The sequence below is a fragment of the Pempheris klunzingeri genome, chromosome 22 (genome assembly GCF_042242105.1).
Source record: "Pempheris klunzingeri isolate RE-2024b chromosome 22, fPemKlu1.hap1, whole genome shotgun sequence".
NCBI lineage: Eukaryota > Metazoa > Chordata > Actinopteri > Acropomatiformes > Pempheridae > Pempheris > Pempheris klunzingeri.
The window spans coordinates 3,280,704-3,291,000 of record NC_092033.1 but is presented as its reverse complement, the minus strand read 5'-3'; the positions used below and the strand labels follow the sequence as shown (position 1 = coordinate 3,291,000).

The window sequence follows — 10,297 nt, the reverse complement described above, 5'->3', positions numbered from 1 at the left end:
CTCAGCGCCACCAAGAACCTCACCGTCATCGGTCAGTCTGCGCTGTCGCTCTCTGCTCATTTCTGAATTCAAAAAACTGGTATCAAGTGCATGAAACTAATCCCATCATGTCTTTCATGTTCACGTTTGGGTATTTTCACTGTCCTCTCTGCACAGACCCTTACTCAGTGCGTCCCGCCTCTCAGGCCCTGCCACTGGCTGGTGGGATTTTCAGTCTGGAGTGTGTTGGCCCTCAGGACCCAGTCTCCATTACCTGGCTCAAGAACAAACACCCAGTACCAGCATCTGACAGGGTGTACTTCTCCCCTGACAACATCACGCTGACCTTCAGTCCCCTAATGCAGACAGATGACGGTTTATATCAATGTGTGGTGTCGGAGGGGGGGACCCCCATCCAGTCTGCCGGCTACAAGATGCAAATAAACTGTGAGTATGCTGTGAGCGGTGTCCAACATGTTCAAGATGTGGACAGTTAGTGTGAATCTGTTACACAGTAGTACATTTTCACCTACCGAAGTGGCATCGACCAGAGACACTGGTGTCCCTGAGTCCTCTGGTGCTACTTGCTAGCTCTGAGGTTGTGTTTCTCCTATATATATATATATATATATATATATATATATATATATATATATATATATATACACACACACACACATACCTCTGTAGTCTCTTTGAGCTTTCAATGAATGTCTACTAATTCAGAGCTGAGTCCCACTCTATCTATTGACCTGCCACACTCGCTCGAGCTCCTTGTCCGCGGTAAATTTAGGTGCATTCCACATGTAATTAATAGTTTTCATTCACTTTTCCATATTAGTTCAATACATATAACTTATATAGTAAATGACTGGCATTTTAAAGAGGTCTATCCATGTGCTCTACCTCCGACCACAGACGGGCCGTCTTCAGCGATGATCAGTGGGGCTGACATAGTGACTGTGGGAGTACTGTATCATTTCCAGTGCTCAGCCAGCTGCTACCCAGCATGCCAGTTCACCTGGACCAGGGATAATGTGACCTCTGTGGGCCCAGAGCTGAGCTTGAAGCTTGGGGAACTGCAGCCAACACAAACTCTGACCTGCACGGCAGTCAATCCTGCGACAGGAGTATCAGTCACCACCCACAAGACCCTGCAAATGACAGGTCATAATAACGACCATTTCAATCTGAGCTTGTGTTTTTTTTTAAAGAGTAATTCCTTTAACTGAGTCTATTTCCAACTCCTCAGCGGGGCCATCTAATATACACATCAGCGGTCCAGCCTTTCTGACCACCGGTGCTGCATCCAACTACACCTGCTCAGCGGACTGCTACCCCTCCTGCAGCTACACCTGGACTGTTGTCTTGGAGGGGCAGACGTTCAGCACCGCAAAAGGCAACACCATCTCAATCACACCGCCTGGTAGCACCGTCACCGCTGAGACTCTGATGTGTGAGGCTGAGGACACCGTCTCACACCTCTTCATCTCCAAGACTCTGAGACTGTTGGTGGCAAGTACGTGAAAGAAATCACCTTTAAGTGAGAATTAACAGGAGCTATTTCAGACGCTCCTCATTTCCATGAAGCAAAAATAACTTCATCAGTCATCAGCACATAAGATTAAGAACTTTAGAAAATATCTGGTTCTTTGATAAAAAGTCAGAGGTACCAGCCTGTGACAAGAACTACGACTCCCAAGGTGCATTCTGGGAAGAAAAATAAATCACCAAGATTCATTGTTGTTTTTTTTAAATTATATATATGTTTTTTAATATTATATATCATATAATTACAGGTGATTTCAGCAACTATAATGACTATAATTTGCTGCCACTCTGATTTGTACCTCTGATAGGCCTCTTCTCGAGGGTAACGGTGACTAAGACTCATGGGTATTGTAGTGGATCCGTCCACCATGCTGAAATTATAGACAGAACATGATTCCTCAGACACAAATTAAAACTATTGATCACACACAAACATAGAGCATTGTTACATCATCTGGAAGAGACCCATGTTTCTATGTTAAGTAATATTTAGGGTATCATTCAAAGATACAACCAGAGAATCTGTGAATGACATTAACTCAGCAAATCCACCTATTGTAAAATGAGCACAACACATTTAAATGTTTTTCTTCTTTAGGTTTATCCGACATTACCATCACTGGTGACACCACAGTGGCGATGGGAGAACAGTACACGTACACCTGCTCTGCCAAATGTGCTCCGTCCTGTTTGTTCACCTGGACGTTCATGGGGAAGACTTTCCAGGGCAGCAAAATCCAGATACCCATCTTGCGTGGGGTTCCCAAACCCAGGTTCACCAGTGAGCTGGAGATCACCGTTAGTGACTACTCCAAGACTGAGCCTGTGACCTGTGAGGCCACGAACACTGCATCCCATGCCACCATCAGCACCACTAAGAACCTCACTGTTGTTGGTGAGTCTGTGATAGCGCTCCCGCCTGCTTGTCAATACATTTTGTATTTGTTATATGTTATAGTGAGGAGGCTTGTGACCACAGTAAACATGCAATATACTGATTCTTTTGAATATCCTCTCTGCACAGACCCGTTCTCAGTGCGTCCCACCTCTCAGGCCCTGCCGATTGCAGACAAGCCTTTCACTCTGCAGTGTGTCGGCCCTCAGGCCTCAGCCTCCATCACATGGCTCAAGAACAAACGCCAAATACTACCAACAGAAAGAGTGATTTTCTCCCCTGAAAACACCACAGTGACCTTCAGTCCCCTCTTCCAAGGGGACGGAGGGTTATTCCAGTGTTTGGTGCTGGAAAGTGGGAACCACACAGTCAACAACGAAACAGCAGTCGAAGCTGGAACTCCCATCATATCTATTGGCTACCTGATGCAAGTAAACTGTGAGTATATACTCATTAAAATCATTATGCAGTGATATCCAAATATACTCAAAAAGTGGACTCACAAATATAAAACGCAGTTTACATTACACACAGAATATCTTCTTTCTATCTGCTGACCGCTGACACCCAGTGCAAATATCATCTGACATAAAATAAAGCTAACGTGTCACCTCATGTGCTGAAGTCCACAGCAGTCTGTTTTTCCTATAAAGACCGTCTTGCACTCCCAGGTAACCCCTCCCACTGGTACTTTGTGGCCGGATGCAGTCACTTGCTGGAGTTTTGTCACCATGAAGTCGTCAGCTTAGACTCCAGGAAGTCACTGCTCCTGGCCAGAGATCAGTCCAGCACATAACACTTACAAAATCAGATTGTACACTTTAAAACAAGTAATGTTTGTGTGATGTTTTAAGGTATGAGGTTGGTATCACTCTTCCCAAAATGTTGAGCTATTTTTTTTAAGGTTCTGGCAGCTGAAAGTGCCGACAATCCAGTCAGAGCTGAGCACTGAGAAAAAGCTGTCTCATATCTCCCAGATGGTCCTGAAGAGGTGCTTATAGTGAAACCCGGCAAAGGGCCCGTGGGTGAGGAGATGATCACTGAGCCTGGATCAACAACAGAGCTGCAGTGTGTGACTGACTGCTTCCCCGTCTGCTCCATCACCTGGTTTTACCTCGACAAGCTCCTGGCTACAAATGCCACCATATTCTTCACAGCTGTAACACCTCCGTACGAGGCCATCCTCACCTGCGTGGCCTTTAACTCTGTGACGAAGGAAAAGAAAACAGCTGAGTTGACAGTAGTGGTGCCTGGTAAGATGATACGATGAGTGACTGCATGTCTGCTTCAGCAAAAACACCTTTGTCTTATATCTGTGGTTCTTCTCTTGCAGACGGACCAACAGATGCAACCATCTCAGGACCAGATGCTCTTGAAATCGGGGTCGCAGCGAGCTTCAAGTGCTCGGCTGTCTGCACGCCTTCCTGCACCTTCACGTGGACCCTGTACGGACAGACTATGACGGGCAGCGTGATCGACATCACTGTGAACCGCCACGTGTCCGAAGAGGCCATTAGCTGCCAGGCTGAGAACACATTCACTGGGAAGACGGCGGTAGTCAACGAGACGCTGAGTGTCTCAGGTAGGCTGCTGTTGGAGGTTTGAGTGAGTTTAGACATTCAGTTTGTATCTGTGCCAACTCTTACTTCTGTGCCTCTCACTGCAGATCCTGTCTGGTGTGGATGTTGAGGCACTGGAGGAACTGTGTCCAGTGCAAACTACATTCTCCTGATCTGCAAACGCTCAGCGGAGCACAAAGATGTAGTTTCTTAATCATTTTATTATTGGCATTTTCTACACGTATGGCTTTATTTGCTCAAGCGTTGTGTACCGACTGTGAAGGACTGGCGACCTGAATAGGGCGTTTCCCTAGCTTTAACACAATGCATGCTGGGACAGGTTCCAACCTCTTTGTAACTCTGAACAAGAGTAAACAAGTATAGAGAAAGGACGTATGGATTGTGTCTTTGAGTAATACATTTTGTGGTTAATTACACAAGGCTTATCTCATTTTCTTTCATGATGTATTCCCATTTGTCTTGCCAAACAATATGCACCATTATACTTAATAAACAATGACCTACTATACTTTCTTTGATCACACAGTGCCAATCCATCACCCATGTGACACACCTGAGACTACAGTCCTGAGTTATAAACTATTCTGTATCTGTAATGACTTCACAACAGCCCACAAATTACAAAATACTCCTTTATTTATAGTTCAGTTAGCTCTTATGACTCAACCTGAACACCTCCATCACTCTCGCATTTTTCTACAGTCTAAACTGGTTTAGCCAACTCACTGTCAGGATTTATTTGGCAGGTTTAAGAGTAGAACAGGGCAGAGTACTCACAGAGACCAAGCCACACCTCTACGCTGCGTTCAAGATAAAATGCAAAGTTGGAAATTCACACTCCTCTCTGACAGAACATCCCCTCTGGTTGAGGCTGATCCTGAGATGTGATTATCTGACTCCATGTCATGAGTCAGATATCTTCTATCCCGGCTCCTCAGAGGATGTGCATCCTCCCACTTCCTCAAAATATTCAAGAAAATATTTTTCAGGCTCATAAATGTATGAAGTAAATGCAGTAAATGGTAAAAAATATGCATTTACACATTTAAAAAAAATCAATAATGACATCGGCTGTTGCACAAGGAACAGGATTCTACACTGTAGTTTGTAGCTTTAAAACTAAAATACACTAAAGGTCAGAATAATGATCTCTAATTTGTGAATTTCCAACTTCCAACTTTACATAGATGCAGTGTTATGAATAGAAGAAGAAAAATAAAGATGATACTTCCAGAGGTGAGGGGCCAAAACACAGCGGTCCAATTTAATCAAAGTGAACTGAGTAGTATTAGAATACACTATACTGCTTAGTTGGCTCTGAAAACATTGTAGAACTGTGTGTTGAAATTTAAAGTCTATAGAAACTTGCAGGTTTGCCTTAAATCCGAACATCACACGCCGTATTTCTTCTGTAAGGCCGTGACAGACGATGCCTCAAGGTCAGCTTGGTGAAGGAAGTCAAACAGCTCTTTAAGCACTGTGGGGGGGGAAGAGAGGCAGTGCAGCAATTAAGAGTAGGACAGAATGAAAAAGAGGTGAGAGTGATCTGCAACAGCACATCAAAATCAAACACACTCTACCTTTCTGCTCCGAGGAAGACATGAACATGACGGCCATGTCGAAGCGCCTCACGTCTGCTAGACTCCGGAGGACCTCCAGTGTGATGGCTGGGGCTTCATTCCTGCACGAGACCGATGTTAACGCACAGCACAAGACTGCAGGTCCTTTTTTTATTTTAATATCAAGAGCATCTTTTATTACTCACTTCAAATAGAAATCATGCAGCGTCCTCAGGATCTGGTAGAGAATGTCAGGTTCAAGGGAGTTTTGGAAAATGTTTGCATACGCCTCGGGCTGGATTTGCTGCAGGAACAAAACGATGCAAAATGTCAGTTGCGTTCATCCAGTTCACTGTAGGTGCTGTGATTCATCTCACAGAAATAAAGTCATTAAATGTAGCTTTTAAAAACAAATGTAAGACTTCAGATTTAAGCTGGTGATTTAAAATGTGTGGAGAAACTGTGGCGATGAGACCGGGCTGACGTGGCGCTGAGAAAATGCATGAAATCATAAAAGAATGATCAATAAACACTCTTGGTTTGGCTTAATCTGCATATTTACGTCGGCAATGCCAAAACCACTGCTATGCAGAGCTGACAGCATATAATTATACTGTCTGAACATCCAAATATGGTCTTGTCACCAGTAAATGAGAGCGACAGGCTCACCCTCAGATATCTGTAAATCACTTCAGGCTGGTGTCGGATCTTGCGGAGGTCGGCCTCCAGCTGGAAGCTGTTGGTGGGTGGAGGAGGCAGCTCCGTTTCTGGCGGGGGAGGTTTGGCTGATGGTTCGGGAGGATGAGTAACTTCCTGCTGCGCTGGCTGTTTAGTCTGTCTGCTAGCAGGGACTCTGGGAAACAGAAGCGTAGCACACAGTTACTGAGTGGAAATATTCGGTATCACGTTCCACAACACAGAGCAACATTTAGAGCTTTACAGAGTTTGTAACACTGACCGGTCAGAGGAGTGTGAGGGGGCTTCTGCCATCTCCTCGATCCTGATCATCTTGGCACTCGGTGACGTCGACAGCGGAGAGGATTCGTCCTCAGCCTTCCTCGCCGCCTCCTGGATGAAGGGCTCGTTCCCACCTGACTCCACCTCAGCCACAGACACCTGTCCGCTCACCTCCTCAATATCAATCCGCCTGAGAGGTTTCTGAAGAGCAGAATATGTTCAGAATTAGCCAACAAAAAATCTAAACAAAATAACACTGTTAATCAAAAGAGATCACTGATTTAATCAAATTCTAGTAAAGGAAATACAATACAAAGGTTGGACAATCCAGATGTTCAGTCTACATTGAAATCTATTTTGCCACCTGGTGGAAGAATGACGTTAAAGCATGTAAGAAAATGTTCAGTCAATTAAATTAAATTATTTTAACCACTATTTCTAGTTTTAGTATCATTGCAGTCAGATAACATCAGTGTTTTCAGCATCAGATGGCTAATCTCAGCCTTTCCAAAAGCACAGACAGTATTTTCTTCAAAGGGAAAAGTGTGACTGGAGAAATGAACGACTCACAGTTGACCTCAGGTGTGCTGGTTTGTCTACTGGCTGGACTGTTCTTCTCTGTGAGCCGTCTGGTGTTTGAAGACGGCCGCTGGAGTCCACGTCCTAACACAAACACAATGACAGTAAGAACAGAGAAGAGGCGCCTGCAGCAGATCAAACCTAAGGAGGTCTGACGTTAGTCGTCTGTACATTAGATTGGAATTCAAACATTTACACTTCTATTGATTCTCATAGCCAGAGGAGCTTAAAACACAGTAGACATCCTCTAAGTCACCCAAACCAGCAGCAAGTCCCCTGATTAGTGCTGTTCTTTATATTCTTAACACTGCTCCTTTAATGTTTACTGCTCTTTGAACTAGTTGGATCTTGAAACATACAACCTGGAGTTTCTGGAGCTCATTCAGGGCCTGCTTGTTCCCTGGTTCCAGTTTTAACACCTCTTGAAAATCTGTAACACACACACACACACACACACACATGAACTGGCTTAAACTAGAACAAGACCAATTTAGTGACATTGAGAAAACAGACGACATGCAGTTTGTCTTTGGAGGACAGTGTGGTTCTACACAGGACCTTGTTTGGCCTCCTGCAGTTTCCCCAAAGCCACTCTGGCGGTGGCGCGACGGGCGAAAGCCTTGGAATAAGTGCTGTCCAGGTAAATGGCTTTGGTGCAGTCCTCCTCTGCCTCCTTATACCTGCAGCAAATATGGGCTTGTAACAGATCTTTTCTGTTTTCATGAGGAAAAACTGCTGGAGAAATGAACCTTTGTGCTTACTTCTCCAGCTTGAGGAAAGCCATGGCTCTGTTGGCGGGCAGCAGGACATTCAAGCTGTCTGCCTCCATGCCTCTGCTGTAACACTCGGCAGCCGCTTCGTACTTCCCCTCTTTGAAATAAGCATTTCCCTGAAACGCACGTTCAGACAAAATCACCACTCAGGAAAAGCATTTCCAAGTAAACACGCCTTCATTTATTAACTAAACTATTAAAAGAATAATTGCTGGAATATCTAACAGTGCTTATTTTTACTGGTTCTCACTTTTGGAGACAATAATAACCTCACTCTTTATTCCTGTTCTCAAATGTTGCCCTTGCAGGCCACCTTACTCTCTCTAACCAGGACAAATGAAGCTAAAATGAAAAAGGGCTCTGTGTAAACTGGCCTACAGACCATTCAAATTACTCTTCGCACGGACATTTGGGTCCATTTTTTATTTACCAGCCTCCGACATGTGAGCTGAGTCCAGCTGAGACTCTGCAGCATCAGCGGCAAACCACAGCAAAGCTTACTCTGTCTTTCTGCATGACGGCCTCCTGCCGTCTCTGCTGCTCCTCCATCACTCTCTGCTGCTCCGGGTCCACTGTGGGAGCCTCCTGCGGCTGTGTGGCTTCACTCGGGACAGCTGGTGCCTGAGGTCCGAGGGTCTGAAACGAACCAGGATAAAGGAGGAAATTAAAGAGAAGACGACTTGAGAAGTGAGGTTAACACTGACATGGTCCTCTCACACTCACCTCTTTGATTTTTGTCACTTCGTTCTGCGCTTCTGCGTTCCCCGGGTCCAGCTTTAAGACCATCTCATAATCTATTAAAAGACATTCATGTTGTTATCTCACAGCGTTCATATCAAACACATCATCTGATCCTTTTCTCACCTTCTAATGCAGATTCATATTTCTGCAGCGCAAACCGTGCTGCTCCTCTTCGTGCGTACGCTTTGAAGTAGTTGCCGTCCAGAGCTATCGCCAGGTTGCAGTCGGACTCCGCCACAGCAAACCTGCGGAGAGCAAAGTCTTGATGATTGGCAGGGGAACAAAACCTTTTTACAAACACAGGAAGACTGCGTACGCTTTTACACTGGGTGGTTTACTTTTTGAGTCTGAAGAAGGTGGTGGCTCGGTTTGTGGGAAGCACAGGGTTGTAAGGATCTGCAGCCATCCCTCTGGTGTAACACTCAATGGCATCCTCGTACTTCCCATCTTTGAAGAACCCGTTACCCTAAAAATAAAAGAATAATCTGCTTTAGGAACAGGTCATTTTTCCCCTCTCTCTCATTATTTCTTCGCAGTACTTCTGATACATTATTTACCTTTTCTTTCTCAGTCAGCGATTTATCCTGATCGACTGCAGCTTCCTCAGAGTCTGATTCATTTGACTCTGCAGGACTCTCCTCCTTATCCATCTCTGCCAGCGCCTTGTCCTACAACCACAGAAGCAAACACCTCAAGTCAGCTACTCCATGACTTCCCCACTCACTTTGAGTATATTTGATAAGAAAGCATTACCCACCGCGTCAAACTTGTCCCATGATCGATAATCGTAAGCTTTTATCCTTGAGGCTTGCTTGGACTCGGCAGCCTTTGAGTCACCGTTGCCTGTCTGCTCCTTCTTCCTCTTCTTCTTCTCCCTCATCTTTGTTTTGTAGTCTTTGTTGCGCACAGGTGGGAGCTTCTTCTGCAACACAGAGACAACAGACAGGCTGAAAACCTGCAGATCATCCAGAACATTACCTGCTCCTGGGATGCATGGGTGTCTACAGCAGAGACACACCTGGACCTCCTGATTCCCCCCCGTGCTCAGCTCCGCATCCTTCTTCTTTATGTCGCTCTCCCAGCTCTCCAGCTCCCTCAAGAAGGTGTGCATATCCTCCGCATTTTGCCGCATCTGAAGCTGTAACTCGACGGCTTTGTTTCCCCCGGACATGTTCCTCCCTGTGAAACACACATTTGTTTTGGACAATTTCTCAACGCTTGTTGCTGTAGTTGTCGTCTCGGAGTTGGTGTTGCAGCCAAGAGGAAAACGAGAATCACGTTGTCATGCCTTTGCGGCTAACAGCTAGCTAGCAGAAATACCAAACACAAAGTAAAATTAAGTAAATGTAAGTAACTCTGTGGCTACTTGAACTTTGTAAAATACCTGGCACTTCTTTCTTCGGCTGACAATTATAATTAAAACGTAGCTGCAGTCAATTTGGCTAAATACTACAGCAAAAAGTGTCGCTATTCATAGCTTTCTGTTTATGTTCGCAGCCATGACAGCCAAGTACCAGCAGCCTTTGCGCTACTGACGTTGGGCGTAACCAAAGATCGTCTAAATTACAACCGACATCTTATTCCAAAAAAATGTTTTCCCCATCATCTGTCCTTTTGTAAATGTTCGTAAACAATCGATATAATAAATAGCCACACATCACTAAAGTGGCGATTTTATTCTTG

The 10,297-nt window shown here is 44.9% G+C and overlaps 1 protein-coding gene across 2 annotated transcripts; it reads right to left on the bottom strand.

Moving 5' to 3' along the window:
- Nucleotides 1–4,577: 4,577 nt before the first annotated feature.
- On the bottom strand, nt 4,578–10,123 carry rpap3 (RNA polymerase II associated protein 3). 2 transcript variants are annotated; one of them, XM_070853664.1, is made up of 17 exons: nt 9,999–10,123; nt 9,633–9,793; nt 9,372–9,536; nt 9,172–9,282; nt 8,953–9,080; nt 8,738–8,859; nt 8,597–8,667; nt 8,375–8,509; nt 7,862–7,989; nt 7,659–7,780; nt 7,463–7,530; nt 7,092–7,184; nt 6,523–6,722; nt 6,234–6,417; nt 5,771–5,868; nt 5,586–5,686; nt 4,578–5,482 (listed from the first exon to the last, which is right to left on the bottom strand). In XM_070853664.1, the coding sequence occupies exons 2-17, from the start codon at nt 9,783–9,785 to the stop codon at nt 5,397–5,399; spliced, it is 1,965 nt and encodes a 654-aa protein (XP_070709765.1). In that variant the 5' UTR covers nt 9,786–9,793; nt 9,999–10,123; the 3' UTR covers nt 4,578–5,396. The 2 variants fall into 2 exon arrangements, with proteins under 2 accessions (XP_070709765.1, XP_070709764.1); XM_070853663.1 differs by having other exon boundaries at nt 9,633–10,123.
- Nucleotides 10,124–10,297: the final 174 nt, after the last annotated feature.